Here is a 22931-nt window from a genome sequence, read left to right as displayed (position 1 = left end):
AATTGAGCTCTGGTTGGGGTAAAAAATATAACAACTGGGCTTGAATACATTCTTTCTACAATGGCCACTGTTACCTTTATGGATACCTGCAGTTCTTCTCACCGCCACTAGAGGCTGCGAATTCTCCACATATACAGTAATTATTATTTATTATCATTTTGTCCTGCGTGTGCAAAGATATTTTACTTGAGATTATTATTTTCTATACATTTGTGAGGAATCAGTTGAAAATGCAATTGATGAGAAGAATCTGATTAGATCTGCTAATTTTCAAAGCATTCCCATTCCTAAAGGACGTCAACACATATTCACCCTAAATACAAACTTATATTAAGTTATGACATTGTGTTAAATTAAATAATATGTTAAATTATTAGATCTGTTTCCAGGATGAATATCTAAGTGGGGTGAGCATGTAGGTGTTAAAATAATTTAACACCCTTCACCAATAAAGTGCCAGTTTGTTTAGCGGAAACTGCTTGTGATTAAAAGAAAAAGTGTGATCACTGGTGAAGGAAACGTTAACGTTTGACTTTTAAATATGCAGATTGGCTATGGCTGCAGTTAAAACATGAATCAACAGCATAGTGAGGTACTGAACAGAGTATCTATTATCTTACACCCTGCCCTCAGCAAAGCCATCTACATCCACATAAACCTGGCATGGCATTAACGTCACCTTTTATTACATAATTGCTGCACCTTAATCTCATCCCCATTATGTGGACATTGTGTAGATATATAAACATTTCATCATTCACATTTAATATGAGCTCAGATCCAGCTATTCAGACACTGAATAGTTCATAACCGGTGTTGCTTGTGGATTAACACGTGACCTTTCGCTCACGTAAGACAGAACAGACGAGGCGGAGAATAAAAGCAACCAAAGACAAGTGGTGTTAAAATGAACATTTATAATGACTCTTTGTTGCCGTCGCAAAAATAATCTTTAAAAAACAATTCAATTATTAACACTGAAATGCTGACTTCACTGGTAGTCCACGAGTCATAAAACACAACTCACTGAATTTCTTTTACAAACACATTACTACATTTTACATTAAATAGTCATTACCGTTAAATCTATTAATGAATAATGTTCAAAGAAACTAATAAAAACAATGACACTTAAATTCCTCTCATTCCCTCACCACAGAGGCTGTTGTCTTTCTTTTTAAGTCAACAGTGTATCGTGTAGAAAATATACTGCTTCTGGGATGTTTCTGACAAAAGCAGAAAACAGACTGGCAGCATAACAAAGACGGCATGAGCTCAAACTTCGTACGGTTAGAGTGATGTGTTCCAGGGGGGTGGAAATGGGACGTGGCCATCCCAGCGATCTAACAGCGATGCAGGCTGGCTGCCTTTTGGCTCAGTATGGAATTATTTGGCACGCTTGCTGACAAATATTTGCCACAAAAAGCTTTCACACTTTTGTCTAGAATGGCACAAGAAGGCATTTTTCTTTCTAAATATCTCCAAATGACTTTTTTTCTGTTTTCCATTTTAAAAGACATAAATGCTCTCACAGAAAGCCCTTTAGCTAGTTTACACTGCGGACTTTCACAGATTCTCCCCACTTTTCACACAAGAAAGACAGAAACGCTGTCATAAATGTCAAAGAGAAATAGACCCAATCAACTAAACATCACTTGGATTAAGTTGGAAATATTTCATCTTATGCTGTCAGTCCATTTTTTCCTGAAATGGGACAAACAGAGGTTAAACAACATAAAACCAAACCAAGAACGAACACAACATGAAAATATTTGCAAGGTACTGGCATGCTTTCCTCAGTGTACACTTTAACGCAGGCGTTCAACCTTGCAGGATAGTCCAGAAAACCAGAAAACAAAAGAACAGTCTTCCAGAGTTTGACAGTAGAATCTCCAACACATGTATGAGTTCTCAGAGATGAAGAAGGTCAACAAAGTTCATGGGAGGTTCAGAGAGTCACAGACATAAAAAACAAGAAAATGGCCTCATGTGGTTGGCAAACAATCCCGTAATTTCCCAGACGAAAGGGGCCGAGAAAAACCTTAACCCGTTTAAAGGGAGGACACAGTAGCAGGCGCTCGCTGTAGTGAAACACAAACTGTGATATTGTGTAGGCTGAGAGAGTGAGACTCAGGTAGAATTGGTTTAAAAAGAGGAGCGAGCAGCCTCAGCCAGTTTGTAGCGTTTCAAACCAGTCCTTCAGGTGAAAGGGCTCCGTGGTGGTGGATGAATGTCCAGGAGTGAAAATCAAAACAAACATGACAACTTTTGGAATGATCCTCTGGCATTTGGGTGGGAGTAACTGCAAAGACAAGGGGTTTTAAACACATGGTGTAGGAAACCAAGCCGTCTTCGTTCAGAGGTTTCCTCGTGACGAGGTGGCTGAGGCATTCTTCAATTTGCTGGTGCCGATCACGTCTTTCATGTCCAATTGTAACATCAGCCAGACTTTACCCTTCATCCCTCAGTGCTTAAATCCCAGTTTGCTGGCAAAATACAAACAATTTACAATTTCTCATTTCAAAACAACATTGGCAAAGGGGTACAGATCCATCGCGGCTTCACAACAGACCACTCAGTGACTGACACAGACCTCTGCTGCAGGGAATGTGACGGAGAACCCTTTGAGAGGGGAAACAGATGCTACTTTTTCTTGTTTTATCTGAGACTCCAGCCCTTTCCACCATTCTTCAGACCCAACAGGTTCAGGGAATAAATAAATACAAGTAACATCAGAACAACAGTAAAGGATGGTAATAAAATCAGAAGAAATCAGCTGCGGAAAGCCAACACGGTTTGCTTCATTTCACACCCATTATGACCCACTGATCGGTAAAGTGCATTTATGCAACACCAAACAAACAAGATAATGTTGACAGCAAATCGGAAGTTGTGTTAACATATCTGGTTCATGACTCTGGCCGTGGGAGGCCTACCTGACTATAGCTGAAGTATGTTAGTGACATAGATATTAACTCTACATGTATTTGACATTCCTGCCCTGAATTTACATTAAAGACAGATAAACATTTGACAGAGAAAAAGAAAAAAGGGAAATGGGTACATTCATAGATTAGATCTGGGCTTTCAAGCTGCAACGTAGAAAATATTATGTGACAGGTTAGGTGAGGTTCAACCTGCCTATAAAAGAAATGCATGATATCCTAAAACACACAAGGAGCCAACGCACAACATTTTCACATTTACTTCGTTCACATTTGTTAAACTCCTCGCTGTAAAAACACTGCGAATCTTGTCTGATGGTGGCTCGAGAGATGAACTGTGCCGATGACAAATTTTGATCTCAGGTGTGTGTTCGTACGCGTCTGTGTCTTTTTTATGGTTTTTTTTTTTTTTTTTTTTTTTTCGGGCCAACATGACAATAATGAGCTTCCTCCCAACTCACAAAAAAAGAAAAAAAAACAAGAGAAAAAAACGCAAAGAATCCAACATTTTTAACATGAGGCGAGTAAACTTAGGAGCTTTACATCTGACCGCATGCAGTGTTATGTCCTTGAATGCTGCGAGACACCTCGCAAATTTTTATAACTTTTTTTCCTCCATAATTTACTTTGATACCATGCAATAGAAGACGTGCAAAAAGATAACACCTAACTCCACAAACACATTTTTGATTGTTAATGGCTATGTTATGAATGCTTATAACATGTTATGCTTAGTCCATGCTGGCCTATAGAGACATCTGTGAGAAAACAGCAGTACTTAAGCCACAGGTCAAACGAACACACAAGGGATGCATGGAGTGTAAAACAACAAGGATCCATAAAAATCACAATCATTAACTCTTACTCTATGTACCTATGGGATAAAACAATGCACAAAAAGTTCTTTGTCCTTTGTTTTCTTAAGTAATGTATTTGATTATCTTTTCTTAACTTAAAAGACAATGTTTGATTGGCACTTGATCAGCACTTCTAAACAAGTTATTGATATCTAACATTTGATCGCACATCTACAATTTCAGAAGCTGCGGAGGTCTAGTTTGGCACAGGTCGTACTATGGAGTCTATTATTACTTTTACTAGCTTACCAATACTGTATAGTATTCTATACACCTCGTTTTATGCTCCATCCTTTAAGAGCATGTCTCTAATCAACAGACCAGACATCTTTTCAACTAAAATATTTTGTATAGTTTACTTATCAAATAGCAGCATTTTCATAACTTACAAAAAGTACATGTAAACCTATTCATTCAAAATCTTAGTAATTTCAAAGGTTCATACAACAGACATAAAACACAAAACAGGACAACATGCTACTATATTGCTTCCAATATTCTTTACATTTTCTTACTGTCAAACTAAATTATCAATGACAGAAATATGGACACCACCGGCTGATGATGAGTCATCATAATGCACAAACAAATCGCGAAGCTAATCTTAATCAGGCTTAGTTGGCACTCTCATCATCCACACAAGTATAACATAGTTTCACATTGTATCGACAACGCTGGACTGCATTTGGACTACAAACTAGAATAGCTACAATAAAGTACATATAGATCATATGACATGACATATTGTATTCCACAGAAATGATTTCTAGTCATTTTCAGATAACAGGATATGCATAAAGGATGTCGTTGTTTCGGCTTGAGGTCACAAACAAGTTCCCACGTTTCTCTCTCGCAATCTTATGCAATCTGTCCGAGCCGTGCGTCATTTAGAGGCCGAAACTTGAGCTCAGCCATAATATGTATATTCTTTAAACCAAGATTTGCCCTCTTTTAAAAGAAGGAACCACAAAAAAAAAAAAAAAAAACAGACTTTCTCTTCATTTAAAAAGGCTAAACCAGTCTAAATCCTACTTGTTCTTTTTCTACTTGTTCTAGAGGGAAATTTTTGAGCTAACGTTGCTGGTTGGTCTTGGTGGGTGTCACAGTTTTGGAGGCAGGTGTTTTTCTGTGCATTTTAGCCTTTGTGACCTCTGCGGCCTGGGAAAATATTTTCGTACCCCTATGACCTATAGTGCATAACTCCCACCCACGGCACATCCAACACACCGCCCATGAGACAAGACAGGAGGAAGGAGAAAGAGGGGGAGAGCACAGTGTAAGAAGAAGCATGGACAGGGATTAGGACACAGAAGGAATCCCAGAACAGAGAGAGCATGCAGGGGAATAAAATGTTGAGAGAAAGAGGAAAGTTAATGAGGGGCAGAGAGAAACAGTATTTGGCACAACGAATCAACCAGAGAGCTTTGAAGGGAGAGCTCTCTGGAGTCAAGCAGTCCAGTTGCATTGATAAACATCCCTTTGTTTTGTGCTTGTATCTCATTATATGCTAAAATACTGGGCAGTAAAAGGTTATCTTACGCTATGATTTCACTGGTGGCCAGATTGGAAGTTATGGGTGATTGCGAAGCCTTCCAAACACATAGTGAGAGGAGAGATTTCAGCTCGGAGGAAAGGCTGATGGCTGCAGTCGCCAGCCGTAATGTTCAGACACAAGCAGCTGTTTGAACACTTTATATGAATTTTGAAACGTGAATCATGAAAATGAAAATGGCTGTTCGTTCAATTTCCCTTAAAAATCGTGAGTGTTTCTGATTCTGTTGGGCGCTGCTCAGCACCAACCCTCACAGCTTTGCTTTAACGAAGCTGATCATAGAGCTTGGGTTGATGGGGGACAACTAGAGATGTGACATGGGGCAAAGATGAGAACTGATCTGAAAAATATTCTCAAATTTCAGAGATTAAACATGAACATCACAAGATGCTGCAGTGTAAATGCTCTAGTGGAGATATCCCCTCTGTCAGTATTGATAGGTTCTGTGTATGCGACATGGATGGCACATTAAAGAATACTCATCCCCAACGGGACAGACAAGCTTTACATTGTGATCTAAATGTCTCACAGTGCAGTCTTAGAGACCCAGTGTACTCAGGATGAACGCTATGGATAGCAGCACAGAGGGGAGGCAAGCTAATCTTTGAGTGCTTGGAAATGCTCTAGACATTTATTCTGCCTGCATTAGACAATTACCTATAAAAAACAACATGCCAAAACATTTTATGCTTTATTACACGCTTTGAGCTTGAACGTGGTTTGGGGAAGAGTATCAACCTGCCTGGACGAGCTGCAGAATCGCCCTTTTTTATGCAAATTGGGAAGAACGGCTCACAGAAAAGTGACTCCAAACCTTCTTTTCAAGTGTCATTCTATTCCCCTTTCATCATTAGTATATGTCTCTTGACTATTTGGTAACCTTAATGTAAAGGCGATAGTTTCTTTATTCACAGATATTGGTTCATACAGCTTTTCTTATCAAAATGCTTTTGTAGTGCTTTGTGAACTGAACTATTTCGACACTGCTTCAAGGTAGGCTGAGCCTGAAGTTAAGCATTGGGAGTTCCAGATGTCTGGCTAATAAGGCAAAAATGATGTCAGGTGATGTTTATTACAGGATGTCCAGTTTTTATCAGGAAAAAACAAGAAATAAAATAAAAGGATCGCACTGGGAATGAAAATGGACTTGAATTCTGTGTGGATTGCTTTTCATCACGAAACGCTGAAATCATTTGTCATTAGGTGAGAGGCTGGGTCAGATCCAGCAGGCTAAGAAAGACCGGTTGACACGTCAGCTACTTTAAATCAAGTAAGAAGTGAAGTCGCTGGAGAGATTCTGATTTCATGTCAAAGGAGATATAAACCTAATCATATAGCACCAAGAAAGGGTTAGACAACGTATTTCTTTGTGTTTGTAGCTGTGACTGAATATGCAAATATGTCTCAGTGTTTGTGCGCTTATGGGAGCGTATCTATGTGTGTTCATGTAAAATATATTCATACATTCCTGTGTGTCTCCTCTATCCTCTCACATTGATTATTTAACCCCTGAACTGTACTTGCAGACAGCAACAGTGAAGTTCAGACTGGGTTTGAGTTCTACATTTCTTTCACTGCAACACAATATTTGATCCCTGTAAATAAAAAATAGCAATAGGCTAATATTGTTTTTACATTCAGATCAACCTGCATTCACAGGTTTAAATAATCTATTTGTGTTTGAATGAGACTGTGTCAATAAATAAAGGATGAAAGTATAAAATATCCAAATTTCGAAACTTCAATTATGATATGAGCCAGAATTTGACATACGTCAACATAGATATGCTTTTTTTTCTTCCCATTTTTTGTCTTTAAATGAAATTATACTCAGATTGCTTCCCGACCAACTGAGATGAGCTCAGGTGCTTGACGCAAAACCTCTCCCTTGTTAACAATGCCTGCTGCATTGTACGCAAAGAGCAAGGTTTGTAAAACAGCCCTGTTGGCTGGCTGGATCTTCACCTGACACCTCCAGCTCACCGGGAGCTGAGGCGTAAAACTGAAACTAAAACCAAGAAAACCAAAGAAAAAACAGAAGTGAAAGAAATCAGTAATGAGGTTTTGGAGGAGGGTGAAACCCTGCGGCCTCACTCTTGAATCTGCAACTTGGCAGTGGACCAGTTCAGCTTACTCTGATCACCATTGTCAAAAAGACTTGACACAAACTTTTAAAAAACATCAGGACATCAGTCCTAAAAACACACTCACATATCACACACACTTATCTTGACTGTCTCCCCCACCTCCTCCTTTGTTATTCTCTCATTTGATACTGAAATATTGAACAGATATTTGGACTTTTTTTTCTACTCATTAGGACTCTTTCAATTTCCTTCTATTTCTGTCTTCATCCTTTCCTTCTTTTCCCTTCTTTTTCGTTTTAGCCCACCTTTTGTGGGTTGGTAGCGCGCACGCCCTGCTCGTAAGTGATCCGCTGGCTGATCAGATACTGCGCTGCTTGTGTAGCGGCTGGCGACCCTGTTATGGTAACTTTACGGTTCCGAGTACCAGGAATGAATTCTCCTTTTTTGGAGATCTGGATGCGGGCTCCTGTCAGCTCCTGGTACTCTACCAGCGTTTTCCCTCCTTTCCCCAAAATGGCGCCCACCAGATTCTCGGGTACAGCAATTTCAACCACGTCCTTGGCCCCATCTGCCAGCTTCTCTGTTGCCAAGAGGGATGAGGCCATCAATGGAGATGAAGCATTTAGGTAACCATTGGAAGCCCCAGTAGCAGCTGCTAGTGAACCGAGGGAGAACCCACCGAGGCCTGTAGCAGGGTGGCCAGCACTGCTGGAGGCATCGTTAGCATAGGAGGCTAATAGGTTAGCTGCAGCAGCAGCAGCTGGGTTAGCACTAGCTGCAACTGCAGCGAGGACTCCGGAGGCAGCTGCAGGGTTGAGACCCAGGCCAAGGGTGTTAGTGTTGTAACCGTAGCTGGCCAGCGTATTTAGAGCTGAGGTGATGGCGAGCAGATCATTGCCAGAGAAACTGGACATGGCGGCAGGGAAGGCACCCATTCCTGTCAGTCCAGCCTGACCCAGAAGGCTGGAGGCAGTGGCAGCTGCTGCAGCCGCGTTGGGCAGCACCTCAGCTGTATTGGCGTAGGGTGAGCCCGTGGGGTTGGAGTTGGCCACTGGGCCAGAGACATTGGAATAGCTAATATTGAGGCAGCTGCTGCTCTGAGGGTCCTCCTGGATTTTCTGCACTATGATTTCCACAGCCTTACGGTTCTGTTCAGGTTCCCCGCTGATGGTTACCACTCGCTCCTGCAGGTTGATGCCTTCTGGCTTCTGGGAGAGCTGCACCCAAGCCCCTGACTGCTCCATCACTGCTTTCACTGTGGCTCCACCTTTGCCAATGATCAGCCCTGCTGTGCTATTGGGCACGATCAGTTTGGCCTGCAGAGAAAAAAGGAAGACTTTAGTAGCAAAAACAGGAAACATAACAAAAAAAAAAAATCTAACAGCATAAATGGTCAAGAGATGAGTCAGAGTACTATACCAGCCCCCACTTTACTCAGCGATTTGTTAATCCCAGGGGTTTAGGCTGCAGCTGCCACATGGCTCTGTCTAGCTATTAAAGACTGTAGGTAAAAATAACCTCATACACTCACATTTTCCTGAGCCTACCAGACTGCAGGTTGTGGCCCACAGAACAAGTGAGACTGGCAAGTAACAAACAAAGTGGAAGTAAACCGCACACTGAAACACTACAGTTTATCACACAACCATTCGGAAAGTCTTATTTAGAAGTCGGTTGGAAAGGTTTGGCAGTTGTTTTCAAGAAATACTCGTGTGATTGGATGAGCCATCTGTCCATCACTGTCTGTCACAGGCTACCTTCAGCCAATGAATAGAGTGACGCTTGCGGGCAAGAACTAAAGCATACTCTTCAACCATAAAGCTTTCAGTGTTACTCTTCATCCTTTCAATGAAGGAATAGTCTCTAGCTGTGGTAGAGGGTCACATACTCGAACATATTTACAAGTGCCAAGCTCCAAATGACATGCACACCGCCGCTGCCAACTTAGCAATGTTCTCACCATATTTAACGAATATTCAGACCCTCTAGCAACTCCTTCTCAAAGAAGCGACTAGTGACTTTTTTGGGTGTTTTTGGAGACTTTTGGAGACTGATGTGAAATGTCGTTAGCAGCAGTGCTAACCCCTGCTCATCAAGGCGCTCACCCCACCCTGGCTGGCAGTCGACATAAACATGTAGTTAAAATGTTCATGTTCACTGTGACATACTGATTAAAAAACCTGTACATGAAGCAACGCCGGCCCTGGCTTATGCGTTATGTCCTGGGTGAATCATAAATTGTGATTTCAATGTTGACCAAGAAGAACTGTGGTTATGATTTTTTCTATGATCGAGCAGCCCTACATGCTTGACTGTCCTCACACCTAAAACCTACTAATATCAGATTGGCCAGCTTTAACTTGCCACTGCCCCCACACTCATCAAAGTGGATTTATTGTGATTGTGAACTTGATATCTCACAGTTCTCCAGCTGCTCTGCCGGGACTGTGGAACCTCACCTGTTTGACGCGATCCGGGTTCACCGTGGTTTGTGGCTGCAGTATGCTGACTGGTTCTGGTTTCTGGGCGCTCTGGGGCATCTCGCGTACTTTCTCCGCGATGAAGTTGTGGACACCATTGAGGGCTTCGACAGTACCCTGTATCAGACAGACTCTTTCTGTTGTTCCTGTGACAAGAGAGGATAAGGGATGGGTTACTCTAATGAGCTCTGACTGGATACTTGGCAAACAGATTTGAGGGATTTGCTTGGGTCTGGGCTAAGATCTACATCTGCATTAAGGTATTTTGACAATGAAACTGCTCCATGACATTTGCCAAACTTACTCCTCACCTCCTCCAGAAAAGATAGAAACAGCTGAAAGAGTAAACACTGTTTAGTTAGTGAGCCACAGGGGGAGAAGGATTCCTCCTCGGTGATGTAACAGTTACAGTGCAGTAATGCTCAGCCTGTCCTTGCCTTGCAGCTCTAATAGACTAAACACACATTTGTTCTTCCTCTGGGCTTCTTTCTACGCCCACAGTGACAACCCAACTGGCATTACGTTGCCATGGCAAAAGGGTCGAACCATGGAAACAGGTGATGCAACAGTAAGCTCTTTATACTGGCTTGCATGATTTTTAAAACACTCTCCCATTTGTATCAACCTTCCTGCCTTGGTAGGAACATTTACTTTAACTTTGTTTGAATGTAAAAATGCTCTGTTTTTTTTTGTCAGCCTAAATCTCAGAGTTGACTGAAAGAAAAAAAAAGTCTGATTTCCTTCACTTATTGGATTAAATTTGTGAATGGGAAGACCACCTGATGAGAGGATCCTGAACGATTCTGGTTTGCACACCTGAAAATACCCCCAAGCAATTTAGCACCACTTAAGAAATGCTAAAATTAATTCAGTAAAAACAGTACTTGTCTGATTGGCACTGATATGTTGAATAATGGATTCAGATAGTTACTTTAGTTTAAACGTATCAGTAAAAGACACTGAGAAAATCAGAGATGCGGAGTCCTGACATAAAGTACTAAATCTTGCCATAAAACACATACACTGAAAACTGTTAATCGTTTCAGCATTTTCTTTCTTTTTATTGTCACGTTATTGCCTATAAATTGTACATGATCCAAAATAATGGAAAACATCTATATCCAAGTCTGTGAACCGAATCTTCTGGAACTTCTGAGAACATTTGGTGTCTTTTAGTGTGATTTAGTGATTTACTTTATCTGCCCCTACCTGGAGCACCCAATGTGACAAACTGAAAGACCAAAGCGTGCACGTACAAGTCTGTAATCTGTCAGATTTCACACATTCAGCCATCATACAAATTATTATATTTCAAACTGATAACAGGTAACAATATGCTCTAAAAAACATGCATAAAGCTCTAAGTATAGTTTCTCTACAAAAAAATATCCAAAATGTCCAGGGTCAGTCACTGGAAAATGATTCAGACAAGATAGTATGTATATTATTTTCTTTGAAGTCTAATCCCTGTTATTTTCTACCTTGCCAACTAATGGAGGAAAAAAGAAAGAGGAGGATTTTCGTATTTATGAACTTCTCCTTTATATCCAGCAAGGAAACAACACAAACCGAAGACAGAGTCATGGGAAAAAGACAAGAACTCTTTACAAACTAAAGTTTTACAAATCAGTTCATTGAGGTTTGCAGCGTTTGTTTCTGCACAGCATTTCAATCAGAGTGAAGTCTGACTTTAACTGGACAGTTTGAACACTGTCATTCGTTTCTTTTCCAGTTATTCTCTTGTAGATTTGCTGCTGTGTTTGGGATCATCGTCCGCTGTTATGGCCCCGTTTTAACCAAGCTTCAGCATGTTTGACTCTCAGGGCCTGGAAGGGGTCCAGGCCCTGTGGCTGCAGAACAAGCCCAAATCGTCAGTCCTCCATTGCAGTGCTCTACAGTTGAAATGAGGGGTTTGTGCTTTGGTTTTTCACCAAACAGCATGCTGTGCATTCTGACCAAACATCTCTTTTTTCACCTAATTTCTCTGCTTCAGAGAGGAGCTTGTAAACCTAAGCAGTGCTGCTATGTTCTTTTGCCATGGCTTTCCTACACCTTTCAAAACAAGTTATATTTTAGGTATGTATGTAACAACATTGTAGATATTTATTCATTTACTGTGATGAACTTTAACACTGTAGAGTCTGTACAGCAGGGGTGCCCAAGTTCGGCCCTCGTGATCAACCATCCTGCAACTTTTAGATGCAACCCTTCTCCAACACACTTGAATCAGATGTCATCTGCATGTCATTCAGCTCTGCAGAGGCCTGGTAACAAGCCAGTCATTTGATTCAGGTGTGTTAGAGAAGGGTTGCATCTAAAAGTTGCAGGATGGTTGATCACGAGGGCCGAACTTGGGCACCCCTGCTGTACAGTCTGAGATTTGGCTCTTTGGTTTCTTTGCCATGTCTAAGCATCGCTTGGTCTGACCTTGGGATGAACTTGCTGGGACATCTACATCTGTCTTCAGTATATCCCTCTTGTAAATAATGGTTCTCACGGTAGGGTGATGGACTCCACATTGTTTGGAAACAACCTGATAGCCCTTTCCAGACTGATGTCCAGCAAAAATTGCTTTTGTCAGACCACTGCAGCTAAATTTCCTCCTTGGCATCGTGTTAACACACCCGAATGCTCCAGACCAGCAAACTGCCAATGCTTCAGTTTTTATAGAGGCGCTGAAACTTGCTGATGATCAATTAATCAAGTGCACCTGATTAGCAGCACCTGGCTGCTAAATACCCCTGTTAATTCCTTTGTAAGCAGTTGTGATATACTTAGCTTTTAAATAAATATTTCTGCTTTTTTGTTTGGTTTAAGGTGTGATCGATCATGTGTTGTGATTTATTTGAGGTTATACTTGCCTAATTTGAAGAGCTGGTAAGAATCATATGAGATATTAACGTGTCCTGATTCGTACAAATTTAGAGTTGTTTCTTTTTTTTTTCTTTTTTTTTTTTTCTAGTAATCATGACAGTAAAATCTCTAAATGTTTTATTTCTTTTCACGTGACTGCATGCATTTTATAAATGAGAGAGAGGTTGGAACCAGCAGATGTATAAAGCCTGATGTCAGCACTGTACAGATTGTTTTAAAGTGACTTTCAGTCTCTTCAGCCGAGCAGTCTCTTTCACCACATATATGCAAAGCTAGAGACTAGGTAATTTCAAGTAACGCGACATGCACATAAATAAATCCTTTCCATTTAAACATCTAAACAACAAAAAATGTGTTCAAAGATTGACTTCATTACCCTCCTGACAGCATGACAGTTTACTCCAAAGTAAAAATCAGGACAAAAATCTCTGCTGTTGATGACGACACAAAGAGGACTTGAAACTGGCTGTTAGCCCTTACTTCCTGAAATGCCCACATCCATTTTGCCTTCCACATCTAATAGTAATGAATGTCAAAAATACAGATCCTTGCTCTGTGTAACAGTCAGACTTTGCACGTTCTCTCGTTGCCATGAGGGGAGAAAAATGTGTCAGTTCCCCAGAGAGCAGACGTCTCAGCCTCCAGCTTTCCCCAAAAGACCCCAGACATCTTCTATCTTGATCCCAAAGTACAGAAGTTTCCACACTTTCCTGCAGTTGACAGAGCTCTTCTGTGATGAAAATCAACCTCTGAATTAGCCTGTCCAAGTCTTATGTGTGATTTATTAAGACTGCAAGCGTTCCACACATGAAGCATCACCTATAATTACTGTCAACACATCAACAGCTTTGCAAAGATACAGTATTATCCACACGACAAACGGAGCTGGAGCCTGTTTGTTGGAAATCCTGAATGTATTTGTTATGTCATAATGTTTCCATATGGCACGCCTCTCTAAAAGGCAAATGCTAATTTTGTATGTGGGATCTGTCATAGAGCCACCTGCATCCAGAAAAATAGAAAACAATCCCATGGAGATCTTATATCACGGAAGTTTGCATAAATCCCTGTGGCTATCTGGAAAACGTAAACCCGTTAAACTTATAATAGTCAATATCATAGGCAATATTCCAAATCCATATTTCACAATTAAATTAAGTTAAATTAAATTAAATTGACTTCTCCCTGACCTGCCACCTTACCGTGGTGGAGGAGTTTGCATGTCCTGATGATCCTAGTAGCTATGTTGTCGGGTGTTTTATGCCCCTGGTAGCAGTGGTGTAGTCTAATTTATTCTCGTGGGTATATTCTGATTTTTTGCCTCTCACCCTCATACATCACGTCCTGGTGTAACATCTGTCCTGCAGCACTTTTCCCAAAGCAGCAACTGCTCTTAAATGTATACTAAATGTAAACAGAAGATGTATAACAATCATTCCTTTCCTTATGGGGAGGAGCTTTGCCTGCTTGGACTGGGGGTTGTTGCCGTGGTGATCGCCCTTGTCCCAGTAGCTGGGGGTCCTGCACTGCCGTCCTACAGCTGTGATGTGGACTCTGGTCTGCCCTGATCTGGGTGGTTGCTGTGCTGGCCTCTGTAGAAATGGGTGGGCTGGCTCTTGGTGTGATCGGATCCCCAAGGTATTGTTTCCTCACAGCGGCGTCAAGACAGATGTTTATTACTTTTATTATTTTTGTACTAAGAAACAAAAACTATGGAGTTCTTGTTTGTGTATAATGAAGGGAGGGGGGGACAGCTCTGTTTGTGTATATATGTGGACGTCTGTGTGACTGTGAGAGACAATGATGGGTGTGTTTTTAAACTGCTATGTCATATAGTGTGTGAAGGCTTGTTTTACTTTAATATGCATACATTTGTTTCATCATGTAAAGTACTTTGTGTTGCCTTTGGCAAGAAAAGCGCTTTATAAATAAGGTTTGATGTGCATTAACAGCTGCACTTTAATTAACCACTGAACAGCCACTGACAGAACAAGACAAATTCATTTTCAGTAAATAAAAATTCATGAAAAAATAAAGAGGCAAATATTCAAGTACACATAACACACACGTAAGTTATTTATTTGATGGTGTACAAGGTGTCCTTATTAATCGACATTTAAGATGACTATGGGTTTTCTTCATTTTTATTTAACTATAATAACATGCAAATACAGCATTAACTCTGTACATTTAAATAGTTTCTACCAGCTTTAAATGTTGTCCAACATTTACCTATAACTTTCCGTTTCTCCTCTCTAACCAAGAATGCCTGTTTTTAAATTCCTCCCCACCATCAGGAGAAGCTGCGGCAGCCTCTTTGCGGTCATCAGGCTCCTTTCTGAACTGTCAGCGGTAACTGTAAAGTCCCCCGAATCGACAGGAAACAGCACAAGTAGCAGCAGCTTACTGAAACACTGAAACTGTGTGATATGACTTTGTTTTCGTTTTCATGTATTTTTCTTCGCATTCTCTCTCCACTAATTACTCGTACCGCCAAAAAAATTCTTCTTTTTCTGCTGCTGCTGCTTCCTCTCATGCGCTACTCTTTGATTCACGGTTGTCTAGCAACCAGCCACCAGCTGATGGGAACACAGCTTAGGATCAGGACAGACGGCCAAGCTGCTTTCCCTCTGTGGCTCAACGTCACATTTGACGGAATTCCTCATGGTCTAAACGGGCCGGCTTCGGGGCTAATTTATAATCAGGAAAGTAAAAGTTGTGTCACAAAACCATGTTGATACGTATCGTATCATATTTTTGTGGCTATATGGAAATTTGGGATTTTTTCTAGTTGGTATACGGCGTATACCTGCGTATCACGTAGACTACACCACTGCCTGGTAGGGTCACCCATAGCAAACAGGTATCAAGGGGAGGGACCGGACAAAGCGTGGCTCAAATCACCCCTATGACGACGACAAATCATGGACCAAGGTTTCCCTTGCCTGGACATGGGTCACCGGGGCCCCCCTCTGGAGCCAGGCCCGGAGGTGGGGCACGGAGGTGAGCGCTTGGTGGCCGGTCCTTTGCCCATGGGGCTCGGTCTGGCTCAGCCCGAAAGGGTGACATAAGCCCCCCCTCCCGTGGGCTCACCACCTGCAGGAGGGGCCATAGGGGTCGGGTGCAGTGTGAGCTGGTCGGCTGCCAGAGGGGGGGACCCTGGCGGTATGATCCTCGGCTGCATTAGCTAGCTCTAGGTACGTGGAATGTCACCTCTCTGGCGGGGAAGGAGCCTGAGCTGGAGCACGAGGTTGAGCGTTCCTGCTAGATATAGTTGGATTCACCTCGACACACGGCTTGGGCTCTGGAACCACTGTCCTTGAGAGGGGCTGGACCCTCTTCCATTCTGGAGTTGCTCCCGGTGAGAGGCACCGAGCAGGTGTAGGCATGCTCATTGCCCCCCAACTTGGCGCCTGTACATTGGGGTTTACCCCGGTGGACGAAAGTGTAGTCTCCCTCCACCTTCGGGTGAGGGGATGGGTCCTGACTGTTGTTTGTGCTTATGCACCAAACAGCAACTCAGAGTACCCACCTTTTTTGGAGTCCTTGGAGGGAGTGTTGGTGAGCACTCATTCCGGGGACTCCCTTGTTCTGCTGGGGGACTTCAATGCTCATATGGGCAATGACAGCAAGACCTGGAGGGACTTGATTGGGAGGAACAGCCCCCCTGATCTGTAGTCGTGTCGTCGGACTTTCGGCCGCATATCCTGGACACTCGGGTGAAGAGAGGGGCGGAGCTGTCAACGGATCACCACCTGGTGGTGAGTTGGCTCAGATGGTGGTGGAGGATGCGGGTCAGGCCTGGCAGACCCAAGTGTGTTGTGAGGGTCTGCTGGGAACACCTTGGGATCCCCCCAGATGAGCTGGTGAATGTGGCCGGGGAGAAGGAAGTCTGGGTTTCCCTGCTCAGGCAGCTGCCCCCGCGACCCGACTCCAGATAAGCAGCAGACAATGGATGTATGAATGGATGGATAAATTTTAATGATTGATTTACTTTTTCTACCTACTTCAAAACAGTGTTGCATCTCAATGAAAAATTCTAACTGCATGGACAGACTGGAAATTTTTGAGAACTTTTAGGATGCAGGTGTTTTTCTAAAATAAACCAAGAATTACTCTGTTACACATTAAAGACGGTAAAATCCCGTCAATCAGGATGAGGATTTGCGAGATTTAAGAATGTGGCCTAAAACTGTAAATATAAGGTAAAAGAGCGATCCTAATTCTGCAGGTTGGGGATGTGTTGTGTTGCAAATCCTCGTGAAAATTAGTCAAAATTACAAAGTTACATTGAAAAAAATCTCCTTAAAACACAGTCTCAATTAAATGTTTTGAAAATAAATATTGAAATTTGGAGACGCACATAAGTTATGAAGTTATCAAGAAATTCTTTAAGGTGGTTTGTATCTGCATAAAACTATTACAATTTTAGAACTAACCACTAGGTGGCAGCAATTGTAGGTCTGATACACTGGGTTTTTTTTTTTTTTTTGTTTGTTTGGTTTTTTTTTAGCTAATCAAAGTCTGTTATGATCAGTATCCATAGCAACGGAAAAGCTGTTTACCAGCAGGACCCACTGATTTAACTGTCCAAACCTAACCTATGGGTGAAGTAACACACATTCCCACAGAGTTGAAGAGGAAATGAAGAGGATGTAGGGCAGGAACGAGGAAATTCAGAACATATTTCCCAACTGCCCTGATGGGAAATGTGATGCAATTACCTCACAAAATGGACAAGCTCTTAGCGCTAACAAGTACACAGAAGGAATACATAGGAAGAAGTACTATGTGTTTTAACGAGACAAGGCTGCAGGAACATCCTCTAACATGTTTATACCCTGCTTTAAAGATGCATTCTGTAACTTTCTGACTTTAAACTCAGCATTGTGAAGTTGTATGATGGCAGAGCAGCATCTATTATGAGCATTTGTGAAGTCATCACTCTCCAGCACCATCCCAAGGCTGAGAATCCACACCATACAATTTTTGCATCTGGGACCTCGCGTGACTTTGCAACCGAGTTTGGCTTTATGCACCATGTCACAAGCTAGCAAGCGGATAAAAACACACCGGCCGTTTTAAACTGCACCGCGGCTGAATCAGCAAAGAAACAAGAAGACGTTGGAAAAGAAGAGCAAAAGGAAGAGAGAAGGAGACAGAGCAAGAGATAAGACAAAACTTCTACTCGCTGGAGAGAGCCACAGTAGCTGTGGATAGAGGCCATGTCACAGGATAAATGGCAAAAGTTCTGTGTCTTTAAGACTGATTAGATCCAACAAAAAAGTTAGTGGAAAGCTAAAAGGACGATGTCCTGTGGTGCTTGTTAATTTGGACATGTCCCAGAAAAGAAAAAGAATCAAGCTCAAGAAGGCTCACTGGAGCTGCTGAGCATCATAGACTTCACCCCTATACACCAAGGTTTTCATCGCTTTCCTGCAGGTTTTTGTTGTTTCCACATCTGATTCATATAATCCAAATAGATCCAACAGGTTCTTGACAAGTTCTTAACAACGGTCCATTGATTTCAGTCAGGTGTGTTGGAGCAGGAAAAACATAAACCTGCAAGATAGCGACTGGAGTTTGATATCTGGGTTCTACACAACACAGTAAGGAAACAACAGTGTGTTCAGTCAGAGGCTTCTTCAGATAGCTGCAAGACAGAAAGCTACAAGATCATTCCTGCAAGAGTTATCATCCTCAGGAACAATGCAAACAGGTTTTTCTTTTTTAAAAAATGACCTGAAATGACTTTTCAACTTTCAGTGGATCTACTGTCAAGTTACACAACAATTACACAATCACCATGCAAAGGTTTACTCCACTGACGAGGAACAGCTTTCTTTTCTGGATTGTTATTTCTCTGAATGTCAAATGGGCCTCAGAAACTTTTCTGGGATATTTCTGTGTTTTGTTGTAGTCTGTTCCATCTTCCTGATTCCAGCGGTGGCAAACTGTCTTTGCTGGTTGATGTAAAATTCCCACCACTGAGCCAGGATAGACGAGTCATCACAGACAGCAGCCTGAAATCTCTGCTCGGCCCTGTGACTCAGCGAAGAAGTCGACACCTCTCAGTCTGCCATTTTCAAGCCTGAAGTCTTTTGTTGGCCATCGCTATCTTTTCAGGTTAAACGACCATAAAAAGAGACAAAAGTGGCTGAAATCTAATTTCACACAAATATTTAACTTTGCCTCTTTTTACTGGTTTGATATGGATTTATTTTCAAAATGAAAAACCAGTGGCCTTTTCTACAGAATTAAATCTGACTTACACCATGAAGACTTGTAGGATATATAAACTGATTCTGTATTTCATGAGAATTTTACATTTCTGTATAAAATGTAATAAAAATGCTTTAATTTATGTATTTATTTATTTTTTTAGGTACCAGCATCACGAAACTGTAGAATTGCACTATTACTAACTTCCTGTTATTTCTCAGGTGAGGCAGCCATGTTCATTTATTACACACCGCCTATGTCCCTGCACGCCAGTCTAACCACCAATCACAGCAGAGCAGGTGTGTTGATAATCCAGCATCAGCCATTTAAAATGAAGCAGACATGAAAATCGTTTATATGCCTCCTACATACTCCAACCTCTGGCATGAAGCAGACCACGATGTTTCAGCGGGCTGTGTCAGTGCGGTACAGCAGTCGCTCTGCACAGGCTGAATCAAAGCTGCTGCTTCTGGTGTGCCATGAAAGCGACGGGGAGGACTGAAACCCTCTCTGTGCTCAGACAGCCAGCCAGCTTTTTCAGAGCCGTCCTACATCCTCACCTCGAGTCATTACCTCCTAGGAGACGGTATAAAGCCTCAAAATGAAAACTGAACCATTTTGATGTTAATTTTAAATCATTTTGAATGATGTCTTTCATGGCTGCATGGATTCTGAATATCCCTCCTGGGGCATCGTGCTTTTTATTCTTTCTCATTTTTGAAGTTTTTTCTTTCTAAATGGGTATTGTCCAGTACACGTACGTATTCTGCTGTGAGGTTGGATGGTACTATTGCAGTGTAATGTCTGTTTTGTCTCCTTACTGACTTTGTAAAGGCAGCTAATATAACAGCACACAAGTCCAAAACAAATTAGGGAACAATACTGTGTATTGTATAGTATCATATTTAATCGTATCGTGCTGAATCGTATGGTATTGGAATCCTAACCACCTACTACAGCCGAGCATCACTGCTGATGATCCAATCCAGCATCACCCGCTTAACAAGCATCATTTAAAATGCATCAAAATTGACATGGCTTTGAGGTGGTTATGTCTATCTTTTCTATACAGCCTAGACTCCAGTCCCTGACAGTCTACCACAGGAGTGCATCCCCCCGATGATCCGACTGATGCTGCTATATTACAACATAATGCAAATCATGTAGAGAGCTTCCAGTCAGTTTTCAAAGGTTGTTTTCATCTCAAGAGACAACGTATGATTTCAGAGATGTCTGCAGATTTACTGTACCAAAGGCCAAGAAAGAAATTCAAGGGAGATGTTTATTTGTTGTAATATAAATTTAAGAACCTGTGGTTTTTTGGTTTTCAAAGGAATGGCTTACAAGGTGATTTTTGACGGATATTAAAGTCATAACTTATGAAGGATTTTGTTATTTATCTTATTCTGCTTCGTTATTCTTCTACTTCGACTGTCAGTTCATTAGCGACTTTTCTCTTCTGTTTTTTTTCCTTTTTTCTTCTTTATTTCTTCATATACATGCTGACAGGTAGCGTCAAAAGGACAGGTTTAAATATAAGCACTATGCTTTAGCTTTCAGTCACTTTTATGTTTGTACTGAACACATTTGTTGTTTATTATGGGACTGAATAAAACATGAACTAAATTGAATTGAATTGAATTGAATTGAATTGAATTGACTTGAATTGAAAACCACAATATAATCTGCAATACATCTAAATGTACCTGGCTCTATAGGCTTAGTCAGTATTGTGTAAATTTGTTTAACAGGGATTTAAAAGAAATTAACTTTTATTGCTTTTATGAATATTTTGCAAAAAAAAAAAAAAAAAGACAAATGAAAAATATCACATATTTGGCTAGAAGTCGCAGGACTGATCCTCATTGGCACAATTTTATTTTCTGCTTCAGCAAACTGGTATTGGAAATTCCTCTAAGTAAATGCCCTGTCAGCATTAGAGTCCATGTAAATTTGGTGGTAGCTGCAGTATAAAATGTGGATTTGCAATGCAGCTTGCTGTAATTAAAAGTCAATCAGCCATTTGGTTTCTTTGCAAAGAGGAAGCCAGTGTGAGCAGAAAAATTGGGTTTAAATTGAACTCTCATGCTAACTTTACTCAAATGACATTACCACAAAAAGATTAGAAGAAACTAGAATTATAACATGGTGACTGTTTATTCAGTGGATAACAGAAGAATTTAAATGCAAAATAAGCACTAATATTTTATGTAATTAGAAATCATTGAGGAATGCTGAATAAAATCTTTGTATTATTGCATGTATTTCAGTCTCTGGAGGTGTGACCACTAAAACTGACTAGCACTTGGGAGTGGGTGGTATGGCCACTAAAAGATCTCCTTCCAAGGGAGAATCATCATCCACAATCTGAGTCACAACTCCCTCTTCAAGTTTATTTGAAGTTATATGACCATGAGATTAGTTGTGCACCGTTGCTAAGATACAAATTCTCCAACTTCAGCTCACGGCTAAAAGCTTAACCCTGTGTTAGCTAATCGTAAAAGTCTGAGTGAACGGGGCCGAAGCATCTCTGATACGTCTTTGAGGATGTTGTTGAGCTCTTTGCTTTCATGCATCTAGTGAGTGTGGTCTAAATTGTTGAATGACAAATTAAGCTTATATGCAGCCTATGCAGAGCAATAAAGACTGGACAGTCATGTCATTTAAATAATTATTATTCAGAAATTATTGTTCAGAAAAGTCCAGAAAGCAGATCATATTCGGAACAGAATAAAACGAAAGCATCACAGTTTAGATGTTAAGGTGTAACAACACATCGATTTACACTGATTCATTGATTTGATGAAGCACAGGATAATTGCATCAATCCAAACTAAAAACATTGAGCAAACATTAATGCAGTGATCATTTTAGACAAGGCAGTTTATTTCCACAGCACATTTCATGTACAGGACAATACAAAGTGCTTTAAAACATTAAAAGCATCACAGATGGTGCAAAGAAAGCCTTCAGAAGTAGAAGCAACAAAGTAAAAATCACGATAAAATCACTAAAGTTACATTAACATGATTGAAAGAAAGATTAGTTAAAAGTTACCATGCAGATTTCATGCATAGACACACAAGAAAATAAATAAATTTAACCTTGATTTAAAAGCTTCATCTCCACTGGCAGTTTGTTCCATTTGTTTGCAGCATAACAGCTAAATGCTGCTTCTCCTCGTTTAGTCTGGACTCTGGTCTGGCTTCTGGTCTAGACTCTGGCTTGGCTTCTGGCTTGGACTATGGTCTGGACTCTGGCCTGGACCCCGGCCTGGCTTCTGGTCTGGACTCTGGTCTTGACTCTGGCCTGGATTCTGGCCTGGCTTCTGGCTTGGACTCTGGTCTGGACTCTGGCCTGTACTCTGCCCTGGACTCTGGCCTGGCTTTTGGCCTGGACTCTAGCCTGGCTTCTGGCCTGGACTCTGGGCTGGACCCTGGTCTGGCTTTTGGTCTGGACTCTAGCCTGGCTTCTGGCCTGGACCCTGGTCTGGCTTTTGGTCTGGACTCTAGCCTGGCTTCTGGCCTGGAATCTGGTCTGGCTTCTGGTCTGGATTCTGGTCTGGTTTCTAGTCTGGACTCTGGCCTGGCTTCTGGTCTGGACTCTGGTCTGGACTCTGGCCTAGCTTTTAGTCTGGAGTCTGGCCTGGCTTCTGGCCTGGAATCTGGTCTGGCTTCTGGTCTGGATTCTGGTCTGGAATCTGGTCTGGCTTCTGGTCTGGATTCTGGTCTGGACTCTGGCCTGGCTTCTGGTCTGGACTCTGGTCTGGACTCTGGCCTAGCTTTTAGTCTGGACTCTGGCCTGGCTTCTGGCCTGGACTCTGGTCTGGACTCTGGCCTGGCTCCTGGCTTGGACTCTGGCCTGTACTCTGGCCTGGACTCTGGTCTGGATTCTGGTCTGGACTCTGGCCTGGC

At 41.6% G+C, this 22931-nt stretch overlaps 1 protein-coding gene across 2 annotated transcripts in view; it reads right to left on the bottom strand.

Moving 5' to 3' along the window:
• Positions 1–897: 897 nt before the first annotated feature.
• nova1 (NOVA alternative splicing regulator 1) overlaps positions 898–22931 on the bottom strand; it is a 42341-nt gene continuing 20307 nt past the window's right edge. For both annotated transcript variants that reach the window (XM_042007621.1, XM_042007622.1), the window contains exons 3-4: positions 9901–10067; positions 898–8757 (exon numbers count right to left, since the gene is read on the bottom strand). In XM_042007621.1, coding sequence (XP_041863555.1) covers positions 7738–8757; positions 9901–10067 — 1187 coding nt within the window. In that variant the 3' untranslated portion in view covers positions 898–7737. The remainder of the gene's footprint in view (positions 8758–9900; positions 10068–22931) is intronic.

Source organism: Melanotaenia boesemani, chromosome 15 (genome assembly GCF_017639745.1).
Source record: "Melanotaenia boesemani isolate fMelBoe1 chromosome 15, fMelBoe1.pri, whole genome shotgun sequence".
NCBI classification, from domain to species: Eukaryota; Metazoa; Chordata; class Actinopteri; order Atheriniformes; family Melanotaeniidae; genus Melanotaenia; species Melanotaenia boesemani.
The sequence above is the reverse complement of the archived record's forward strand: the minus strand, read 5'-3'. Positions and strand labels throughout refer to the sequence as shown.